The following is a 25,087-nucleotide window of genomic DNA, read 5'->3' on the forward strand; positions in this document are numbered from 1 at the left end:
CTCAATTATCTCACGCGTGGCCTGCGAGTTGTGTTTGCTTAATACCTCGCAACGCTCAAAAACTGGCACGCAGCCGCAGTCTCGGCAGTGGATTCCGTGGTGTCCTTGAACCAAGTTGTGTACATTGTTATTGTGCTCTCTTAAACGGTCATTAAAGCACCTTCCGGTTTGCCCTATGTATAACATTCCGCACGAAAGCGAAATGAGACATACGACACCAATAACACAAGGTACAAAGTGTGTTCTGTGTTTCACAGTGCATCTTCCTTTAATAGCAGCTGGATTATTCACCAGCTTACAAGGCTTTGTAAGCTTTTCTGGGGCGGTAAAAATAAGAGTGACACCAGCGCCTTTACCGATTTTTTCCAGCCGATGCGACATGTTATGCAGATACGGAACTGCAACAAATTTCATGGGAACAGAGGCCCTTTGAGGCTGAGATCGCCTCCTTGATTTTTAATTTCTTCTAGTTCACTGTACCCGCGATATCCGATGGCGCCAGAGTGTCGTCTGCTGCATCTTCTTCTCGCCGACTCCACTGTGCTACTGGACGCAGCTATGAAGGTTTTTCACCGGCTTGGTTTGCCAAAACGAAACGAAGCAAGTAGAACGTCTTAGTGCCAACATTTTTATATGTTGGATCAGATGTTCTGCAGACAACAAAAGAAATGAAGTACTGGAATTTAAAAAAAAAGACGATCTGTAATTGCACATGCCTAAAATTCCTAATGTGTAGATTGAGAATATACTTTGCACATTCTTCGATATAATAGTATCATGCAGAACTACTGCTCGCGAAATAAAGACAGATATTGATGAAGCACGTTTGAGCAGACGGCAATCGATTTGAACAGAAGAGCGGAGACTCGAGCTGTGAATCAGTTCTGCGTAACAAAAAAAGTTTGACCTTTCAACGCTCCGTCTTACCAAGAACAGTATCAAGAATGGGCGAAGGCTATATGAAGAGGAGATAGACAATGAAAGGGAAGTGACTGTGTCTAGGAAAATTATTCTCATAGCGGAAAGGTCAGCAGGCGGGACACTACAGCTAAGGTTAAATTTACAGACATCCATGACCAGCTAAAGATCACGTGACTCACTGAAGCGGTGCCTCAAAATTTTGAGCGGATATTTACTTACTTGTGCCCAGAAATGAAGACAATAATTGGCCAGAATACCGCTTGAATTACGGATAAAAGCAGCGCCAAATGAGTAACGGTAGAGGATACTCGTCGCGAGTCAGAAGTCTTCGGCGAATATTTTATCGACTTCCAAACTTCCAGGTAAGCTATGTAGCGAAAGAAGTGTAGTTCTCAGTTTTACGTGTTTCGTTGATGTAGCTTGGCAAGAAGGATTGGTTTTCAGAAAGTTTCAACATAAGACAAGCTCCGGAAGAGAGCAGACACACGAGAAAAGTGTTTTTCCTGGTTTTTTTCTATTTATTGCTTTTTAATTATACAAAAAGCTCCCCTGTGTGTTTTTTCATTATTACAATATATTATATGCCATGTCCCCAAAAATATTTCTAACTTCGCATGCAAAGGTAAAAGAGAGAAAGCGAACCTGTTTGGAGCTCGTGGACAGCTTTGCGAAACTATCGCGGTATGGTATCTCTCCTAAGGCGGTCTGGCTAGCTCAACGAAAACTTATCGTAACGATTTGCCGTCTCGTTTAGCGAGTATATCTGAGCTATGCACTGATACACTGAGCAGTGAGCACAAGCGTTCAAGTGGATGACGCTTCTCGCGTCTGCTGCTCCGGCGCAACAGTTCGGCCGCGGTTCTGTAGGTGACGCTGTCACGACGTTGGTGGCTCTAGATGGCCACTCTGGACGCCCGCTAGGGTTGGTGGGTGCGTTCCTGCTCCTTTTCAAGAAGTGTCTTATATAGACAAGGATGGATCAAGTGGCCCAATGGCTTCATTTTCATAATGAGAGTGGGAAAGAGCTGAGAAGAGGGTTCCTAGTAGTACATCAACAGGCCCAGATGGCATTCCCATTATGCTGATGAAGATGTTGGGTTCATTTCTAAACAGACTTTGAGAGAGGCAGTGAGCAAAACAATAATTGATGGTGAAGTCCCCGATGGATGGAAACTTAGCAGGATGAGCATGATCTATAAAGAAAAGGGGGACAAAGCTGACATAAACAACTACCGTCCCATCACAGTGATATCAGTGGTCTACAGGCTGGCAATGCAGATTATAAAGGAAAGACTGCAGGCATAGATAGAGGATGAGGGGGTGCTGGGGGAACTGTTACATTGTCTAATGATCTAACGTGAATGTCACTGCATGTCACTAACATAATAGCGGCAGCTAACGAATCATTTAGATGTCTAAAACATTCTTTGTGTCATGCTCCTAAACATATAAAACTTCTAGCCTACAAGTCCATAATCAGACCAAAGCTTGTGTATGCCGCTGCCACTTGGAGCCTGTCTCAGGCGTATCTAACAAATTCACTTGAGGCATTGCAGAACCGTGTCGTACGATTTATTCATTCACCCTACTCGTGTCATATCAGTGTGTCAACGTTGAGGGAAGAATCATCTTTATCAACTCTTGCACTTCGTCGTCGCATTGCCTCTCTAGCTCTGTTCTACAAGTTTTAGCCACAAGTTCCAAAAGCGATAATTAATAAGATACTGCTTAGTGCAGTAGCTACGCTAGAACCTATACGAACTCCTGCCCATTGGATCGCTGTCTCCCCTTGCCAGTCTATAAACGTGCATTTCAAATAAATTCCATAAGTTCTAGGAAGCTATAGCAACTGGTATTTTGCTGTTTTCCATGAATTTTAACTCATTCCTTTGGCCCTGGATGCAGTCTTTCATGAATTTCAATAGCTATGTGTGTCACAAGGAATATTATAGGTCTTCTGTGCCTATGCTAAATCATAAGCAGACCCGAGGGTTATTATTCTCTAGAAATTGTACTACGCACTTAAAGTTGGCGACCACGAAAGCGTCCTCCAACTTGAGCAGCATGAGGCGCCTTTTCAAGTTCTCTGAAATAATATTTAACCACGAACTTATTTTCAAAACGATGGTCCGGAAAGGACAATGCTGCCTGTCCAGTTTTTCGGGCTGCTACCCTTAAGCAGTATACATGACGGCCTGGGTCCCTACAATGCTCTGCCCTTCAATGCACTCAAAGATTAAGGAGGAAAGGCCTCCTTGGTGCGAATATGCTATACGAGCTTTTGCCTGCGTTTTTCCAAGCTACAAAATTATTAGATGGCAGCATACGACAGCCCGAAGCGCTTGAGTTCTCTGCCTTTAAAACAGTTACCTCCACACTAGCAGGCAAGAGTCGTGAGTTGTGTATACGTAAGAGATGGTCACTCTTGTTTTTTCACATTATGCCGCTTTAACATCAACATCAAACAGCTAGCTCGGCTGTCGGCTATTCTGTTTTTCATTGCCTCTACTTTTGTAATGATTCGACTAAAACTTGAAACACAAAAGTTCATTAAAACCTCAATATATACAACTCATCTGTTATATTTATATGCGCCTAATGTAGAGTGTCAAAGACACCATGATTATGCTATGCTATGATTATGCTCTCATCTCCCGTTAAGAAAACTCTGAGAGCGCAAGTTTTGTTTCCGGCTTCTTTTTACAATAATTTGTAGCTTTGTGTCTGGTAATGTTGAGATTGAATTGTAAATGCTCTAACACAATGTATAATTGGTTGTAGCATCGTTAAATCAAAATTATTTTGCATCAGTTCAAAACAGGTCCTCCTAAATTCCATAAAAAAAACTAAAGAGCCTCACAGCGGGGCAGTGCCTTAGACTATTCATCATGAACTTATTTACAGCGTAACACCAGAAAACACAGAGAGGGAAGGAGCAAAAGAGAAAGAAAAGACGGCACTGTTTGTTCATTCCCTGTCTGTGTTTTCTGGTGTTGCACTGTAAATAAGTTCACGATGGATCCTAATTAACTGGCCCAACTTACCGTTTTCCTGAGACTGTGTCCGCTCTAGTTTCGTGGACACTGACCGCATCGTTTCCAAATAGGTGGATCCATGGACGGGGAGAATAAAACGACGTGGTGATGTGGGTGCTTTCAGCATGTCCCCATCAAAAAAAGAAAGTATCCCTGGCATAAGCAGGCAAAACCACCTTGAGAGCAGCTAACAACGATGCCGTGGCGGTGAACAGCTCTAGTCCTTGGTAGCTTGCTCTCTGCGTAGACGTTTGTTGCCAGCATTGCCACTTTGCTTTTCACAGGTGAAGGTGCTTTCGCGATCATTTTCATCCATGACAGAAAGAGAATTTGTGGTCTGGAACACACTTATTCTTCACAGCCATCAGCGTCATTGTCATAGTAATGACGTTAGCACAAATGAGCGCTCAGAAAAGAGCGCACCGCCGAATTCTCGCGACAGTGACGATACCAAGTGCCACAGAGACGCCTCAAGGTCAACGCTAAAGAAGAAAACAAGCATCCAGACTCCCCGGGCCCGCCATCTCTCTCCCTCGAAAGCGTAGTTTTGCCGACCAACCTCCACACATCAGCACCCGAGCAAGCCCTGGAAAGATCTGGAAGGAAAGGGGCGTGTTGATGTAGAGTTGCGTCACGAGTCGTGGACGGTCCTCGCTCTTTTCCAAGCCTTGGCTGTGCATAGCGCCGACAAAATGATTAAAAGTTTCTGGAATCTAGCACGAAAGATATTTAAGCGAGCAGCGGAGAAGGGAGATTAGGAGATGAAGACAATTTACACCAGTGTGCGTATGCAGGAGATGAAGGAATTTTAGCGCAAGTGAGCGTAGGGTCATTTCGCCGCGTTGGCGAAAACTTTTGTCGCCAGTGACAAAGCAGGTGATGAAGAGGGTTTCCACCTGAAGGTCAAGGCTGGTGCTACCAGCATAAGAATAGTGTGAGTCTACCCCAGAGAGCGAGGAGGCGTCCTGCAGTCCCAACGCGTGGGAAGCCAGCGTGTTACCGGCGAATAAGTTTGGTGCTTGGATAGCGGCCAAATCAAGACGCAAGGTTTCATGGAAGAGAAACTTCGGGGGGCAGTGAATCGACAACATCGCTGGACTTAGAGTGAGTGATTCTTGGAAGAGTATCATTCAGGCTTTGTTCCAAGGACTTTGGACTGAATAAGTTTTCGAACTCTTTAGTCTTTATATATCATAGTTGTTTGATGCATGTGTTTGCATTGTAGCAGGTATTGTTGTTTGTGTCCGTTGTTTCGAGTGTAGCTGATTGTATTGGGTAGTGCATTGTTTGATTGGTGAAATATTGCACTGAACTACTGCCGAGTGTGCATGTTTGTGTATCGTTTGATCTGCCATACTTAAGAATATAATTTTGTTTTCTTTATCAATTCTCGGCTTTGACTCGTTCGTTGGACCACAGCCGGCATCCGCTAGCGCGCTAAATAGGACCTCTTTTAAATTATCCGCGCTTTTGAGGTGCAGTTCGGGGGGCCAATACTTTGGCGCTTGGAGTTAGCCCGGCGGTCTCCTCCCTAAGTAACAGGACCTGTGACAGACGTACAATAAGTACCTTATATGTGCTGTGCCGAACAACACACAACAAAAAAAACCTATACAGTGACACTCCGCTACAACGAATGCCGCTTCAACGAAATTTCTGCTACAATGAAAAATTCGTGATTCCCCATCAGCAGTCCATAGGAGTCAATGCATAAATATTGTCGCCACAACGAACACTTTTTCTTCGATCGCCCAGCTTCAAATAAATTTTAAAATGCAATTCCAGGCTCAGATACATATTGCTATGTAGTAAACCCAATCTTTAACATTTAAATACATTTTCAGAGCTTCAAAATGCGTCAACGAAGTCTAAAACACGCGTCGGCACCACCAAAAACTGCCGCTATACCAACGCTGTTTAACAAGCATAGGCACCGCCATTGCTCGATGGGGATGGCAATAAGACTGCCCTGCTTTTGTTTTGCCACTGGCTTGCTTTTGAGCCGCAGACGCACCGAAGCTGAAGCTCAGTCGCTCAGTTCATGGTTTCCTTCTCGCAGCTTCTGGGTTCAACCGCGGCACGATGCCTTTTCTCATTCTGATGCTTATCATTAAGTTCGTGATTGGCCAGTAAGGTAATCAGAGCTGCCGTTCGTCCGCATTATCAACAAAATCAGCTAGCCGCAAGTAATGGATGATAAGAATGGCATAGAATAATGCAAAAGTCGCCGCTCCACGATAGCCAGCCTCCATCTCGGCATTGTCGGATACTTCTGATGGCAGACAGCTGCATGTGTCAACGTGTTATTGCAACTGTTTGGTTCCTTCTCAAAAGCGGTTTTAGGCGTTGTTTCAGCATGCTTTTTACCATGGCCTTGCTATGCATGGATGAGAATCACGTCGTGACGCTGTTGGGAAAGAATAGGAAGCAGCGAACATTTTTAAAATTTTGAGAATAAACGTTCCTTTGTTTGACTAGCTCAGCTCAGATATATTTTTTTCGAATACACTAGAACAAAATTTTTGCTTCAACGAAATTTTTCCCGCACTCTATCAGTTTCGTTGTATCGAGGTTCGACTGTATCCTAATTATGCTATGCCCCTAAACAAAAATCATATTTTTATATATTTATGGAGGTGAAACCAATGTCTAGAAATAACTCAAACAAATATAAGTGAACCTCAAAAGGCTTCATGTGTTGCGCTCCACAGGGAATAAACGCTTCCTATATGGATTTTCATTCATGAAGACAGCCTTTTTTAATGCCTGAAGAAAAGAATATTCAAGAAGATGACAGGAAATCAGGATATACACACACACGGATGATGGGCCGAAAATCTCTGGTGCTCTGTTTTGTGCTCTTTTATTTTTTTCTTGCTCCAGTTTGTCCCTTTCAGATTAAAAGCACAATGCATGACGAGGACCGGCACGAAAGAAAGGCTGAAATAAAACGCCAACATAGTCACGCTTGTGTTTCTGAAAATTCAGTAAATGTCTGAAAGTGTTGTGCATGACTTCCCATCAAGAATTGCTACTGAAGGACAATTGGGCTGAAAATAAAGTTCTTTCTCTAAATAAACTTGTTTCTCTCTCTGTGGCTGATGAAGCAGACATTCGCATTAACGATCCGTCATATTGCTTCACTTATATCGCAGCACTTTCGCAAAATTAACGCTTGGCTGGACTTCTGACTCTTCTGAATTGACGCTTTGCCAGGCAGAATGAATTGTATAGATTGTATACACCAGAACACAGGGAGCTCAGTGCTTGCTGCCATATTGAAAATCGTGTGGATCTATCTGTTGCAAGCGCGGCGAAGCAATGCTCTGAACTGCCACGCAAGCAGACGCTCTGCAAATCAAATGTGAAACTTCACAACCCGAGTCCGGCTGTAAGCATGTTTCACGCTATACCTGTGCTGGAATTTTATGCTGATTTCGTGTTAAAGGTCAAGGACACCTTCCTCGACAGTCCTGAATGTCTACAGCACGTGCATTGCAGAATACGGAAGCAGCTTTATGAGGTACGTACTATTGGGATTGAATAAAAAGCAAACAGCGGAAAGCTTTGCTTTCGACTCGGTCTAACTGCAGCGTGCCTTGGCTGAGACACCGCAGAATTTGTGGTGTGGGCCGGGGTCGACATAGCGCTAGAATCTGGCTTCAACTCACGCTCATGCACCGCATGTGTACCGATTTCCAGTCTGCCGGGCACTCGGAACACATAGGTAGTGCATAAGTGCTAGCCAGAATAAGATTTTAAAATGCTGCGGTGACGCCAGCTGAAAGCATGTGTAGATTCCCCTAACTACAGACAAGGCATCTCGCAGTTTGACCGAGTCTAAAGTCGTGCTTTCCGCGCCATTCACGCATCTCGATAGTGGGCTTTTACAGTTGTACTAAACATGCGCTGTGCGTGCATTCACGCGTGAGTCGTAATATGTACATCCTATTATTGACATGCGGCCTGCGAAAGAGTACGGCAATAGCTTGCGGCATACTGTACGCAGATCGCTGCCGTAAAACGAAACAGCTGGAGCCGCGCTTGAATTAACACAATAGGTATACTTACTCGTACACGTCACTGGGCTCGTAGTTTTTCGTGCTGATTGTGATCGTATGCTAAGGTGGCGGAGCTCAGCGTTTTTCGTTGTAGACGGAAATCTGTGAAATCGCATAACACCGCACCGGCACGATTCCCGCGATGTGCTGTGTACTTCACAGGCAGTGCTCAGCAATCTCTTCTTCTTGGGCTGGTTGTTGTCACATCAGATGACAGCGCAGTGGTACCCCGATGAAATTTTATAAGCGGGTGCAATGTCAAGAGACGCTTTCTCACATTTAGCCACTGCATGCCATGCTAGCGAGGTGCGCCTTGGCAGTTCCAAGCAAATTATGGCGTCTCTGGGAGCTAGAGTGCACCGCGAAAGGCACCTGGGTGCGAGATAAGCGTCTCTCGTCTATAGAAAGGTCCCCGAAACAGTGGAATTGGTCTGGCGCAACTTCCATTTTCCTTCCCATTCATCACAGTTGCAAACGATGGAGAAGAAAAACTTGTGCAGAATGTCACACTCTCAACAACACTTGGTGACACTTATATCACTCGGGACCATAATTATTGAAAGGCCCCAGTGTCAGGGCCCTACATTTTCTTGACGCTGACTGACAACTCTCTAATACTGGTTGTAAATTGACAATTGCGAAGTAATCATTGTGAACAGAAGCCCCCGTCATGGTGGTCTCGACTGCTGAGCCACACTTTGCGGGATCTAAAGCGGCGGCTGCATTTTTAATGGAGGGGAAAGTGCTTGAGGTGCTTTGATTCGGGTGCACGTTAAAGACACGCATGCAACCGAGTTTGGCGGAACCCTCTACTACGGCGTCTCTCGCAATTCTAGGACACTGAACTTCAACAATTATTATTTTTAGGAGCATGTCTCAGCTTACATACTAGAAGTCTGGTCATAAGATTACAATATCACTGTACGATGATTTATGCTGGAAAAAATGAATTGGGCCGAACTAGAGTTTCTGTTTTGCGTGAGATGAGACCAAACCTTACCTGGCACGTAAAGTTGAGGCTTGGCATCCTTGAGCACTGGGCCTCCCTGGGAGTGATTGCTCTCTCCGACGGGCAGCATGCAGGGATCCTGCACAACGCATAGCATACTCAGTCAGGCGGATCAATTAGTGCTACCTCGCCACTATTTGGTGGCTGGCAAGTCTAACTGATGAGTGCGCTTCTTGGTATAGCATGATAAGTGATGGTAGCACAGGATAAGGACAGAATTGTGTCAATTGTCTTTTGTTCTTGTCCTTACTATCAATTATCATGCCAAGTCTACGTTCTTGGTAAGACGCCTCATCGAACACACTCCATAGCAAGCAGCCAGTGTATTGAGAAAGCAGTGAATGAGAAATATAACTCCTTTCCATTTTAGCTAGGCGCACTACACTTCTCAAATTGCAATCGCTTCAAGTGTCCCTGTGCTTATTTAGATCAGAACAGAATATTACGTGACGGCAGAGCGGTACACTTGAAGGAAAAGCCCCGTACCCTGGTGGCCGAAGAAGAGATGGCTGCGACTGCTGGCAGGCCGCCGGGCCCCGGTGTGACTCGAGCTGCCTTGGTGGCATCCTGCAGCACTGACGAGGCCGGCGGCGGCGCACCACCTGCCCCGGCCTCAGTCACGTGCAGCCGGTTGCGCAGGGTCACAAGCTCGCAGCTGAGGCTCTTGAGCCTCTGCTGCAGGTGCACCGCCTCATTGGACGAGGACGCATCTGCGAGAGAACAAATGCATTTGTCACGAAACCTGGATGTTTGTTTTTGTTAAGCAAACTAAGGTGCATTGCTAGGGCAGTTGCTAGCATCTACATTCAATCTATTTTTGCCAATTCAACGTTAGTCTAGAAACTTAGTACTACACTAGGCACCCAATTTCAAGACAAACTGGGCATGCACGTGCTTACACTCTTGAACCTTATTTCACACGTGCTAAAAAGGAACTTTTTCTTCACTTAGATCGTAAGAAATTGTAACGTATCACCTCTTTGAAGATTATATAGTAAAAGCTCATTAATGCTACACCCGTTAATTCGGAAATTCGGATAATTTGGACGGCTCTACTGGTCCCGGCCAAAGTGCATGTTAATCTATGGGACCAAACCTTCGTTATTTCGTCGGAATTCGGCTCTGCACCGTTTGATTCGGACAAATGCTGACGGCTGCTGCTACACAAAAGTGTGATAAAGCAGCGCTGGCACCACTGGAGTGAAACCGAAACCTGAGTGGCATCGCCATCATCATCAACTAGTGGGGGCGATCGCAGCGCCTCCGACGCCATTTTCCCTTGTGTTGTCGTGTCGGAACCATCTCTTCTTGCGGAGTTCTCTTTTTCTTCCATTGTGACCGTATTTGCATGCCACCACCATCGTGTGCTACAGTGATGGCAACGCTGAAAAAGGGGCAGAACTACAATGCGAAGAATTTGGCGACTAAAGTGGAAATTTTGGAAGCACTGAAGAACGGCAAACCGCGACAGCAGGTTATGACCAAGTACAACGTGAATTGACTAGAGTATAAAGTTGGGCATGTTGGTAAGACATAGTTGATCGACGTAGCGCGTTTAGAAACAAATGCTTAATGGTGCATTAATGACCGGCTCCGCGAACACGCTTGCAACGTAAGAAATGGTCGAGATGGCTTTCGGCACTACATTGCAGCACGTGTGGCTGCAAACCACTTTTTCATGGTACGATAATCATAGGAAAAAACAGAAATAAAGTGACAAGGGAGATTATTGAAGCAGAAAAGATTAATAGATTAGGGCTGAACTGCGTCAGCACTCCTTCTCTCGGTCTTTGTGAAAAAGAATTGACGTTTTTGAGATCATAAGTTTTTAGCGCATGGCAATAGAGGGTTTTTCATCTGTTTAAAGCGCTCCCCTCTGTCCCTTCCCTTGTCCTATGTTTCTAAACGTGCTACGTCGATCAACTACAATGTGAAGCGGAGCATGTTGGGAACGTACGTGAAAAATGAACAACAGATTCGACAAGCCTTCGAAAGCGAGCAGTTTTATGCCTCTAGAAAGCGGTTGCGAACCGCAGATCATCTCCAGCTCGAAGAAGCTTTGCTCCGGTGGATTAGTACTGACTGTCGCAACGCGCATCTGCCTTTGAGCGGACCTCTCATCATGGCGCAAGGTGAGAAGTACGCTGCAATGATGAACGTTGAATCGTTCAAAGCATCAGAAGGGTGATTTGCGAGGTTTCGAGAGAGACACAAACTTGTCTTCAGGAGTGTGTACGGCGAAAAGGCCAGTGTTGACGAAAGCGTGACCACCGAGTGGAGAAATGTGAAGCTGCTGGAGCACATCGCCGCATATGAACCACGTGACGTGTTCAATGCAGATTAAACTGCTCTATTTTTCAGAGCTCTGCCCAACAAGACAGTGACTTTCAAAGGGGATGCGTGCATTGGTGGCATGAAGTGCAAGCAAAGGATAACTGTGCTTTTTGCCGCCAATATGACTGGCACGGAGCGCTTGCCACTACTTGTCGTCGGGAAGGCACTTAAGCCACGTTGTTTTAAGAATGTCAAAAGCCTTCCTGTCGAGTACACAGCAAACAGGAAGGCATGGATGGCATCAGACATTTTTCGCGGCTGGCTGCAGCAGTTGGACCGGCACTTCACGTCGAACGACCGCAAGATAATTATGGTTGTTGACAACTACAGTGCCTATAACTGTACAGTCGAACTGAAGAGCATCAAAGTAGTTTTTTTGCCGCCCAACACTACGTCTGCTCTTCAGCCGATGGACCAGGGTATCATTCACTACGTGAAGTCGAAGTACCGCAAGCACCTGCTAGAGCGAATGATGCTATGCTCAGAAGCTGAAAAGTTGTATCAAGTGGACTTACTCGGCGCAGTGCACATCATCGCCCACGTGTGGAAAAACACTCCACCGCAAGTCATCGCCAACTGTTTTCGGCACAGCGGTTTTGTGAGGGCCGAGCATGCAGCAGTAGCTGACGATGGCATCGAGGAGGTGTCAGCCGAGTCCACCGACGATGACTGCCCGGCTTTCGATGCTGTCCTTCCCACAGATGTGACTTTTTAGGACTACATCGCGATTGATCATGGTGTCACCACGAGTGGTCTCCTGACCGATCAAGAGATTATTAATGATGTCACGGGTGCCCATGAAGACCACGATTCTGACGAAGAATCATGCAAGGAGATACAGCCGCGACCTCATCGCACCTCACGAGAAGTCTCAGAGGCGCTGTTAATATTAGAGGACGCTTGCCTGAACACTCCCGACTGCTTGCGTGCTGTTGGCCATTTGGAACAGTTAAGAAAAATTGTGATGTCAGCCAGAATCTGCCCGAAAACGCAGACGACAATTACAAAATACTTCAACGAATAAAGGTATGCTTCTGCAGCTTGATTTTAAATGTTGTTTTCCCTGTTCATTCGTTAATTCGGCATTCGGTTAATTCTGACAGTTTTTCTGGTCCCGTGAAAGCCAAATAAACGAGCTTTTACTGTAATAATAATCTTGAATTTGATAACTGCTTGCCGCAAATCGTTTGTTGATTTACTGACTGGTTGCGGTGACGTACAGGAAAACCCGGGTTCTAACACCGAAGAAATTCTCAAGTCATTAACATGTTAATCGATGAAATTAAAATGTCCATCGGTACTAGTAGCGTGACTGAGTTGAACAAAACAACGTAAAAGCTGGCATCAATTTAAACGAAACTGGACATCCTTTCGTCCAGTTTGTGCAATGACAGATCTAGAGTTGATGACCTGCAGAAAACAATTGATGATTTAGTTTTAAAGGTAGACGACCTAGAGAATAGAAAAGTAGAAGGAACAACCTTAAGAAATATAATAATATGGGGTCTCGGGTAGAATACCTCGACAAAGTTACCCACAAATATACTTCATCATGTCTTGGATGTTGATGACGTTAAAATTGGATGAATCCACCAACTGGGGAAGCCGAATGCAAGCAAGTGCTGTCCGGTAATTTTCTAGTGAGTGGGATAGAGAAGGCAAAAATACAGAAAAACTGCGGGAAGCCGAAAAGTACAGTATTTCTGAACATTATTTCTCTCGTGTCCGGAAAAGAATGTGAGGGAAAGGAAATAGAAAGGTGAAAAGAGTGATAAAGCAAAAAAGAACACCAAAACTATTCAAATTGGATGAAGGAAGCAGCATGATGGTTCCATTATACCCTGAATTACATGATTTCTTTCTGTCTAATTATCGCACTTCTAAAAAAATGGCACAATGTCACTATACACCGCCGTGCGCCACCCGATCCGAAATACGTTTTCTGTCATGAATGTTATCAGCATCATATCTGAATCTGCTGATCTCGAGTGTATAACTTAGATATGACAGTAATAACCGAGATGTGGCTTCACGCTAATATTTCGGATGAGATTGTCATGCCAGGGTCGTGTGAGGTTATTCGCCACAAAACGGGGCCCAAAGGCACGGTGGCATTGCAGTTGTGCTGAAGATAAACAACAAGCACACAGTGATATACCAACAATCAAATGTTATGGATACCGGTTCGCCTGCGCCAAAGCAATATTTTCGTTCCTACAATTTTTAGAGATTACCGAATGCCGATCTTTCAAATCTGGAAGACCTGCCTCACTTCATGTATGACCACTGGTAAAGCAATGTTAATTCTCAACATTCCCAAAAAACTAGAATCTGTAGAGTTTCATCATCATGTCGGCATTCCGAAATGATGCTTGGTATTGCTTTTGTAGCATCAGCTGCACTGGCCGAAGTTGAGCAGTTCAGCATGGTTTGTTGAGAGTCGTGATGCGCATGCCTGAGCACCAGTGATTTCTCACGGCGTGCAGCTGGCACGCTGCAGAAAACCTGGAAGCTCCTGGAGTAACGTCTCACTACTGGGCTGGTGCTTGAGTGGTATCAACTTGGTCGCTAGTCCGTGCATCCATCTGTCCGCCAACCCGTTCATCGATCTGTGCACGCGTCCTTCCGTCCGTATCTTACGCTATGTATATGCTGGGCACTAGCAATGAAAACACGAGCGGTGCACATGGCGGCCGGTCTAATAGCGTCCCCTCTAGCAGCGAGAAGTGTACACTCTAAGCCGAAATTCGCAAAGTTGGACCAACTGCAGTCGTTAAACCAACGGACGAACGGTTCGTCCAACAGAGACTAAACGCGTGACAGTGCGTGTCGTGCGGAAACGCCCGGCAGTGAAAGGACCAACGGGGAGGGTAACTGCGCCGCGATCACCTTCTGTCGATGCTGCACTGCAGTGCTCGGCGCCTTCGGCGATCACAAAAACAAGTTATATCGACTAAACGCCACTGTGAAAGAGAAGCACTATGAAACGAATAGAAGATTTCATGACAGGCAAGTATAACACGCAGTCAGTGCACACAGCAAGCGCCCTCGCGTTTCTACCATGCCGGCACGGGCGGGCCGAAACGAAGTGAGTCTCCGCGAACACGGGCAATGCGGACAACTCGCTCCAATGTGCTGAATTAGAACTAAGAAAAACACTGACAACGCTAATAAAAGTTAGCTGTTCGTCAGTGGTCGTGTACCCGCACAGTCAATGGCCACAACTTCAAAGCGATATATAGAAGAAGTAGGCTTCGTACGCCATCAGTATCAAGCCGCCTGCCGGTGTGAGTGAGTGACGCTTTGCCGGCACACGCGAAGGAAACGTCGCACACAATTTCTGTCACGGAAAAAAATATCTCCTGCATTAAAGCTCAGACAAACTTACGTCTTTTTCTCCATGCGACAATCGTTTTCAAACATAAAGCGTGCACGCGATCGCGGATACGACTAGTCGTGCGGCCGGCGGTGCACAGCAACTTATCAGCACGAAGAAAAAACCATGCCTGCGAACGGTCTCGTTGCTGAAAGTATACAGTTATCTACACCACTCTGTAAGACACCGCGAACATTGAACACCTACCTATTGTTCATTTGTGACTATAAAATAACGACGACGAAAATTCCACGCGAGCCGCATGTTGCGATCGCCGGTGGTCGTTTGGCCGTACTCTTCGTAAGCCTAGCGACGCCTTCGCAAGCCGACACGGTATAGCATCGGCTGCTTCGACAGCTTTGCTGCATAAACGCCGCTGCTATGTTTGTGTTTGCGGACTCGTGTACCAGCACTGCGAACGCTGGTTCAGCCGACACAATTGAATGTCAGCTTATAATTCTTAACCTTTGACTGGGGGGATATTGAAGGTAAGATGGATTCATATTAAAGGATCAGTGCGCTTCGATGCAACGAAGCAGCCAATAAAATTTTCACGTTACAGTGCCAATGTTTATTGTTTTTAAGCCGAGTAAAAGTCGCCCACTGGCACTACATTAGAGGTCAAAATACTGTGCTATATATATCTGACAGTTCGTTCTCAGTAGTGTGGGCGGTCAGTATTTGCGGTGTTTTGCTTTGAAACAATAGTGCGTATGCATATATACGTGTGGGTGTTACATGACCAACATGCTGCGTTATTCAGCGCTGATTAAATTAGGCTAAATATAAAATATACTCAACAAGTGCAGGGTCGCCATTTTTTTTTGTCATTTGTCCAGACGGTTCAACAGTTCGCCCCACTGAAGCATTCCACTAGGACCAACATTTAAACCAAGTGGAGTAAGTGCTAGGGGGTAACAGTTGAACCCTTGCAGTTATTCCCGCAGTTAGTCCAAAGTTGGTTCAAAAATTTGTGGCAGCCCATTTAGTCCCCTATATTTTTATTTTTATTTATTTATTTACAGTACCTTACAGAGCCCTCGAGGGGCATTGTGTAAGGGGGGCGGTACAGATAATATGTTAGAAAAATACATATACGTAATATCTACACATACATAGGCAAATAATGAATACAATAGAAAATGCAGTTCTACTTATGAACATGTAAGCAAAATACATACTAGAAAAGTGAGTACAGTATGTGAAAGTGAAATACAAAAATAACTATTATGACAGTAACTACAACCTAGCAATAGTGAAAAACATCGGCAACAGTCCTAGAAACGCTGATGATTACGAAGATGCGATAGAGCAGTTTTTGGTGCATAAGTATTTATTAAGAGTATGATAGAACTTTTTGTGGTCTTGTTCTGACGCAAGATCATCTGGCAAATCATTCCACAAACGAATAGCTATGACCAATGGCATACCCCACCAATGGCATACCCCACTTAAATTGACCAATGGCATACCCCACTTCAATTCTTTTCGGCTTAGAGTGTAGGTTCATCTTAAGGGGTGGTGATTTTTCGCAGACGTGAGCACAAGGAACGATCAATCACAGACAAACAAGCACCAGTGTCTAATAAGTCGTCCACGCAGACACCTATTAAAACAGATATCATATTACATTGACGCACTGAATGTATGTATTTTCGTTAAATTCAGCTTTTTCTCCACAAGCTGCAGAGTTTAGTTTTCTAGACGTGCCTGGCCGCGGTGGCCTAGTGGCTAGGGTACTCGGCTGCTGACCCACAGGTCGCGGGATCGAATTCCAGCTGCGGCGGCTACATTTTAGATGGAGGCAAAAATGCTGTAGGCCCGTGTGCTCAGATTTCAGTGCGCTTAAAAGAACTCCAGGTGGTCGAAATTTCCAGAGCCCTCCGCTACGGCGTCTCTCATAATCATACGGTGGTTTTGGGACGTTGAACATCACATATCACATCACATCAGTTTTCCGGACGTTGGTTGGTGAATAGCGAGACAGTTTGCAATAAGAGACGTAGAGTGGCGGAAGGATGATGGATAGCAGCGTCTAGTAGAGCTGTAAGGAGGGGTTGTCTCGGATGTTGCAGTTGGCGATGAGGAGTGACGTGGCGGCGGATTGTAAAGACGGCGTTGGAAAGTGGCCCCACTTGACCGATCATCCTATTCGTAAGGGTCGAATCTACCACGCTCGCCTGCTGACGCTTCCGACCGAAACATGCAATGTGGCCCCAATAGCCTCAGTAATAACAGATGGGACGAGGTGGTCGCCATTGTGGGTGAAAGGGCTGGCTAGGTGTACTCGTATCAAGGGTGACAGGCATCGAGTGTGCATACATCAGTTGCGAGACAGTTGGTGAACCAGCGAGGGCTTGTGCGTGCGTCGGCTAGAGTCGAGGTACCGGAGAGTCTACATATGCTGGCCCGGTCATGGGCGCCAACTCCTCTTTCACGACGTCGCGCAAAAGAGTGCTGGAGGGGGAGGTGGACTCAGGGTCACTGAGTGGCCGAAATATTTCAGCTCTTCCCCTATATTCACCCGGGTCATAGCACGTAATGATGGATGAGAGGTGCTGGTGTTTTCAGGGCTGTCCGGCGGTAACCGTTGGGACTCAAGTTCTTCTAGGCGCTGGCACGTGGCAACAACGTCGCCGGCTACTGTGGTCGGGTTTTGTAGACTCTTAGGCAAAATTAGCCGAAAAAGGAGTAACGGAGCCCAATGGGCGCGCGCGATGAACGGATAGACCATTGAGGAGCAACCACAGAGGGAAGCGTGCCGCGTGCAAACCACTCAGTCTCCAAACACGCTCCAAAGGGATGAACCAACCGAGAATTGCAGGCAGTGCGACAAGTGTTGCCAAGGTCACTAGCCATCCTCCTCCTCTCCTGGCTCAGCCTTTCCCCGTATTTTCCTGGCGACGGTTCGCGTTGCGTCGCGCTCGGAGTGCTCGACCAGGGCCGCCTGAATTCGACGGTCTAGGAATAACGACGTGGTGCTTGTGTGTACGTTGTAAAGGTAAGGAAGTTGATGATGGCATCCCACAGCTGCCACCAGTTTTAAAGGGCTTGAAGGTCGATGGTAGGCACGGCGGATATCTCTTTAGGGTAGCTGGCTTCCCGCCGTCGTCCGCATAGCCGATCTTCGCCTGTGAGGGGACGCGTTAAGAGAGGTAGAACGGAGATTTATTCACATTATTGAAGAAAGAAAAGAACTGTACATGGATCTAGAACTCGCACTATGTACAACAGCGATTCAGTTTATGATTCAGCTGATGATTCCAATCAAAATTCAGCACTGTTTACAAAAATGCTTCGGCTTTTATAGCCCGCCGTCACCGCTGTCCGAAGGAGGCGGTGACCATTCTTGCCACAAAGCAGGGGACGAAGTCTTTTTGGTCCACCCACCAGAAAGGGTGTAGATATTGCCCCACTCAGCTGGGTGAAACGGTCCAATGGTAACAGGAACGCACCACATAAAGACGTTACGTATGTTTTTATTTCACCTTGCACGTATTTCTCATATGCATTCGTATTCATCCTCTGTCATGTGTGACTCACTATTTTACATACTTATTGTGTAGCCGTGGGCACACACCGTGCTGAAGGCTGTGTGCGGCGTCGTCTGCGATGCCTGTCATCCCTCTCTTTCGTCAGAGCAGCTTCAGAAGAAATGTACGAGATGTGAAGGTAAAGTTATTTGTGTGTCATATTTTACACGTATTTTTATATTAATTTGTACTTACTTGTAATATGCGTAAATCTTCATCTTCTGTCACGTGTGTCTATCTATTTTTACAACCTTATTGTACGTACAGCCGTGGGAACACAACAGGCAGAAGGCTGCATGCGCTGACATCTGCAATGCCTGTCATCTATCGCTTCCGTCAGATGAGCTCCACATGGAGTGAACAAGATGTGACAATGAGACTGGACTTGTACGCTTCACCATGAATTCTCATAACAGAATGGAGAAACTTTATGAGTATGTAGCAAAATAAAAGATTTCGATGTCTCACTTCTGTCTTTCATTGTTGCCGTGACTACGAAATCAGTTACACATAGGTGGCTAACTACTTTTTCGCGTGTTATTTTCTGCGCTATTTGTTGCTCACTGCGCAGAAAAACAGGCGAAAAAAGTATTGGGCCTGGTAGAAAATAAATTAAAAAATTGCTTGAACTGGGGATAAAAAGTTCATCTGATTGGAGTATTTGAGTGGATCAACCGTTCGTCTGGCGAGGTGCAACTGTAAGGACTAACGGCTGCCCGGTAAGGTGTAAATGTGGGGATGAACGGTTGCCCTATAGGTGAAAATGTGAGGACTAAGTGCTAGTCATTTGACGTGAAGTGTGGGACTAACGGTTACTCACTAAGGTGTAAATGTGAGGACTAAATGTTAGTCATTTGGGGTGAACTGTGAGGCTAACGGTTACTCACTAGGGTGTGAATGTGAGGACTAAATGTTAGTCCCCAGAGCTCGTCTATGGGGACTAACTGTTAGACCTGGTGCCGTTAGTCCTTAAAGGAATTAATGGTTGTGGCAGCCCCATTAGTCCCCAAAAGGACGAACCACACACCCTTTTAACACCATTTCGCCTTGGAGTGTATGGTCAATGCATTGAACGCGACAGTGCCAATCTCTTTCAGTAGATGGCAGACCCTCTCTGATTCGGACATCGAAGTGCTGAAACGGCGACAGAGAGCAAGTACATCCTCTATGTACGAGGTGTAAGATTCACCATGTTTTTGCTTGCGAGCGTCCAGGGTCTTCTTCGCGAGGGCTGAAAGAACCACCGGAGTGCCGAAGATTTGCCGAAGCTGTTGCTCAAAATGTGTCCAGTTCGTGATATCCATTTTATGATCGAAGAACCACGTTTTCGCTACGCCTGTAAGATAGAAATACACACGGCGAAGCTTAGCAGGATCATCCCAGTTGTTAGTGGAACTCGCTCGATTGAACGGGTCCAACCAATCCTACACGTCTTCGCCTCGAAGCCCGGTGAACGAGGGCGGATCACGCTGGTGCCCAGTGATAATCCACGATGAATAGGCCGCACTAGCTGGCGCCGTGGAGTTAGATACAGGAGCGACGGTTGGCTCTTCCAGAGGCATGGTACCGAACACCTAACACAGGCGGCGACCTGAGCGGAGCTCCAGGAGGTACAGCGGGTGGGAGAGGACGGAAGATCGCTGAGCACTCTCCACCCCTTTTAACGCAACGGTGAAGATGAACTTTATTAGGCCCCTGAGACACGATTACGTGACCCCACCCGAGGCACAGAAAACAGGCAAACCAAGTTCCTACACCAGATGAAGATGACCCCTCATGACGATGAACATGCGTGACGAAGATAGATGTGCCTAATGAATGCCCAGAATATTACATATGTATTTCTATGATACAGCCGTCACGTCGCGTTAGCGCCAATTTAGTTAAGCGGCATCCGGTGCAATTGATTTACCAGTTCACCATATCTGGTGTTGCTAATACCCATGTTGCTGTTCACATTGTTACGGGACTGTTGACAACTGGTTATATAAAATCGAGGCTTCAACGGATGCCCGTCTGGTCGGAAAGAATCATTTAGTAAATGGCGAAAAACACCGACCACAAAAGAATAAAATATGACGTTTCAACACACATAACAATGCTCCCGTTCTGGGGGCCCGAAACGTGATTACATTTTTATTCTGTAGTGCTCATCGTTTTTTGCTTTTAAATGCGAAGCATTTCTTAGCGAACTTCGGCGACTTGGAGCGTATATATATATATATATATATATATATATATATATATATATATATATATATATATATATATACCTACCGATCTATCTATCTATCTAGCCGCTTACGTTTGAATGCTTTCGAGGTAACCCCCTTAACTTGGCGGGAACGAAAATTAGCATGGAAGGGTAAGATGGTTTGACAAGTATGACGCTCTGCTCAAGACCTCAATAATGTCACAATTCCGTCACGTACGTCGTCAAACACGTCCCGCCAGACAGTGGCACATACCTACGGGCGGGTATGTACCACTGGTTTGCGGGTATGTGCCACAGGTGATTGACACAGTATCTACCCAGGAACGACGAGAACACACATGGGCAATTTTAACGTGTGAGCGTTAAGAAATATCCGAAATAGGTAGCGTTAACCAGACGAATGCAAAGAATAAATGGCAGGGTTCTAGATGGAATCGAACCCAAGCCTTCTGCGTGGAAATGAAGCATTTTACCACAGAGCTACGCCAGGTCTCGGAACTACTTTTCAAATAGACGTTAATCTTCGTGAAACTTCAATAGTGGTTGCAGTGCCGCCTACTCAATTTTATAAACATTACACATGTGTTACTTTCACACATCCGTCACGTCGGGTTACCGCCAATTGGAGTTAGTTTCATTGCGGTGAAGTTGACTTATGTGAGTGTTCGGGGCCAGGATCCTCGCGAGCATCAGCGCTTCATATCAGCTTCTGGTGTTGCTAATACGTAGGTTCCAGTTGGCATGGTTGCGCAAGTGCAAACAACTGGTTATATAAACATCTGCAACTCTTCAACATGTATCTGTGCGTGAAACGTTTGTACGTATATTTAGCGTCATTTCATGACGTGTCAAACAATAAAAAACTGCAACACGGTCACCTTCCCTCCGCATGCTTCGCATAACGCTGATTCCCAGGTACGTGAGATCTGCCGAATTTTCTTATTCACTGGCTATATAAAGCATTTGAGAACTTCAATTCATGGCGAAAACGTTAAGACAGTTAAGCGGAAACGTTAAGATCCGAACCTGCGACCTTCACACGCGTCAGCATCGAACGCGTCATTCGAAGGTCACAGGTTCGGATCCTGCCTACGGCAAGTTATCTTTTCACCCGCTTTTTTTTCAGTATTGATTGATATGTTGGGCTTAACGTCCCAAAACCCCCATTTGATTATGAGAGACGCCGTAGTGGAGGGCTCCGGAAATTTCGACCTCCTGGGGTTCTTTACGTGCACCCAAATCTGAGCACACGGGCCTACAACATTTCCGCCTCCATCAGAAATGCAGCCGCTGCAGCCGGGATTCGATAGCGCGACCTGCGGGTCAGCAGCCGAGTACCTTAGCCACCAGACCACCGCGGCGGGGCCACTTTTCTTCATAATTACATCACAATTTGGTCTAATATCTTCCCCTATACTTTCCTTGACCTTATTGTCTGTTAGATCTCATTAACATTGTGTAAAACACGGAAAAACGAGCCCCTAGGTATACAATTATTTCCTTATTCATTAACGAGAGTCTCGTACTGGCGAACTGAGTGTCTTTAGGTTGTATACGAGAGACTACTAGTCAGCTGCCCACTCGTAACAAGTTCACGTGCTACGTGACGCCAAACAGGCTCAAGATGACTGTGCGCCACTCGCCGCCATGGCTACTTGTGGCGCTGACAGACACTCCCACGTTTATTTCACATATAGTGGGAATCGAGAGCGCCCTCCTCCCTGGCGTCTCGTTCCCCAGCTGCCACGCGCGCGCCGACAGCGTAGCCTGGGCGCGCATAAGCATCGGCATCCGCCAAGATGGCTGCCAGGGCGCCTCTTGGTCTGGGCCAACGCCTCCTTCAGGAAGATGCCTGCCGCATGAGAAAAAAAAAACAGCTGCCACACCCTTTCCCTCCTTTATTTTGAAAATTTTCTCGGTCGCTAACGTCACCTGTGGCAGACAATGCAACAACGCAACACTTTGCATAGCCTCCGAAACAGTGATGCACAGTTGCAGGTCTCAAACAACTCTCGACTGACGCGCCCCTATGGGCTGCGGATGAAAAACGCTTAGCTGGTACCGCCCGTCGCCGTGATGATGGATGGATGGATGGATGGATGGATGGATGGATGGATGGATGGATGGATGGATGGATGGATGGATGGATGGATGGATGGATGGATGGATGGATGGATGGATGGATCGATGCATGGATGGATGGATGGATGGATGGATGGATGGATGGATGGATGGATGGATGGATGGATGGATGGACGGATGGATGGATATGGCTGTACCCTTCAGATCGGGCGGTGGCTAGCGCCACTGAGCCGTAATACTTAATGAACCAAAAACTAGATTTATTTCTTTCCTTAAAAAGTGAGTTTGAGGATTCGTACAGTGCAGTAAAGAGTTTAATTTTCACTCGTGCCTTGACTTTAGCCACCAATCAGATAACCTCCTTCTAGTTAAGTCTACCCGCTTAAAGTCCATTTTGCCCTCCCGGTCCTTAAACCCCAGTGCTTTGAAAAACTCTGCGCCATCATCCTGAACTATAAGATGAAGCCCCTTACAGAACATTATCAAGTGTTCGGCAGTTTCTTCTTCCTATCCACACACACTGCATACTGTGTCTACCCCTTCATATTTATCCCGAATTGTCTTGGTTCGCAGTACTCCCGTCGGCGCCTCAAACAGTAGAGAACTACCCCTAGTGTTATCATAAATCCTTTCCTTGGCAATTTCCTGCTTAAATGTTCTATAGATCTCTAGTGCCGACTTCCTAATCATGCCAATTCTCCACATGTCAGTCCCCATTTTCTTCACTTTCTTCTTAACCGATAGTTCTTTTTGGTTTGGCCACCTGCTGTTTTCTAAGTATTTACCAGTCAATTTCCTGGTTCGCTTCCTCCATTTTGTATCGGCATTCTTCATGTACAAGTAGCTGAAAACCTTCCTAGCTCAACACTCCTCCCCTATTTCTCTCAATCACTTTTCAAATTTTTTCTTGCTGCTAGCTTCCCTGCCCTCAAATGACGTTCATTCCATATCACCTTGTACTCCCTGATTTGGTGTTTTCCCGTGAGCTCCTAAAGCAAGCATACCTATTCAACGTTGCCTAATCTCTAATCTTGCTTGAACTTCTGAACTTATGCACAAGACATCATTGCCAAACGTCAGCCCAGGAACCACGACCCCTTTCCATATTCCTCTCACAACATCATACCTATTATAATTCCACAGTGCCCTATTTTTCATCACTGCTGCATTCTTGTTACCTTCAGTCCTCACGTCCTTTCGTGTTCCCTCAGGTACTCGGTCCCATTGCTTATCCATACGCCCAGATATTTGTATTTATCTGTTATCTCTAGCGTGACCTCCTGTATTCTAAGCTCACTACCGTCATTGTCATTGAAAATCATGACTGCTGATTTTTCCTTCCTGAATCTAAAATCTAACCTATCTACCTCATTGCCGCAGATGTCCATCAATCTCTGCAAATCTTCCTTGTTGTTGGCCATTAGCACTATATCATCTGCGTACATTAATGCTGGTAGTGCCTGATCAATGAGTGTTCCTTGTTTGACTAAAGAGAAGTTGAAGCTCAGTCCACATACCTCTAATTTGGCCTCTAATCCTTGTAGGTACATCATGAATAATAAGGGTGACAAGGGACACCCCTGCCTAAGCCCCCGTTTTACCTCTGCAGGCTTGGATACCTGTTTTTCCCACTTTATAACTACCTTGTTACCTTTATAGATATCCTTCAAAAGGTTAGTGAGTACATGTCTTCCAACCTCCTGTGTTTCCGAAACCCATTCTGCAGTTCCCCAGCACCCCCTCATCCTCTATCCATGCATGCAGTCTTTCTTTTATATACTGCATCACCAGCCTGTAGACCACTGATGTCACTGTTATAGGACGGCAGTTGTTTATGTCAGCTTTGTCCCCCTTTCCTTTATAGATCATGCTCATCCTGCTAAGTTTCCATCCATCGGGAACTTCACCATCGATTATTATTTTGCTCACTTCCTCTCTCAAAGCCTGCTTAGACTTCGGACTTAATGTCTTTATCAGCATAATTGGAATGCCATCTGGGCCAGTTGATGTACTACTAGAAACCCTTTTCTCAGCCCTTTCCCACTCTCGTTGTGAAAATGAAGCCATTGCACCACTTGATTCGTCCTTGTCTATTGTGGTGCATAAATTACTTCTTTGTTGAAATTTTTCTGTCACCCTTGTTCTTATATATTCAATAGCTTTGTCCCCTTCTAGCCTAGCACCTTGGGCTACAGTTATAAAACTCTGCTCTAGGCTCGTCTCATTTCTTAGGGAGTTTAGATGGTTCCTAAATTTTGCAGCTGCCTTTCTATCTTTTTTATGTAATTTTGCCAGCCACTGAGCTCCCTTTCTTCTAATCTTTTCATTGATCAGAAGGGATGCATTCCTTCTACAGCTTAGAAAGGTTTCCCATTTTCTTTCGACATCATCGGTTGGTTCACCCCGCTGCTTAGCATGTCTGTGTTCCCTAGAGGCTTCCTGACGTTTTGCTATGGCTCTCTTAACTTCCTCATCCCACCAACTTTTGGGTCTGTGTCTTCTTTTCCGCGGTGACTTGTCA

The 25,087-nt window shown here is 45.8% G+C and overlaps 1 protein-coding gene across 7 annotated transcripts in view; it reads right to left on the bottom strand.

Moving 5' to 3' along the window:
• dachs (unconventional myosin-IXb-like dachs) overlaps positions 1–25,087 on the bottom strand; it is a 512,416-nt gene that overhangs the window by 397,829 nt on the left and 89,500 nt on the right. For all 7 annotated transcript variants that reach the window (XM_075883315.1, XM_075883314.1, XM_075883320.1 and 4 more), the window contains 2 exons: positions 9,513–9,736; positions 9,018–9,105 (listed from right to left, as the gene is read on the bottom strand). In XM_075883315.1, the coding sequence (XP_075739430.1) occupies positions 9,018–9,105; positions 9,513–9,736 (312 nt within the window). The remainder of the gene's footprint in view (positions 1–9,017; positions 9,106–9,512; positions 9,737–25,087) is intronic.

This window comes from Rhipicephalus microplus, unplaced genomic scaffold (assembly GCF_043290135.1).
Source record: "Rhipicephalus microplus isolate Deutch F79 unplaced genomic scaffold, USDA_Rmic scaffold_16, whole genome shotgun sequence".
NCBI classification, from domain to species: Eukaryota; Metazoa; Arthropoda; class Arachnida; order Ixodida; family Ixodidae; genus Rhipicephalus; species Rhipicephalus microplus.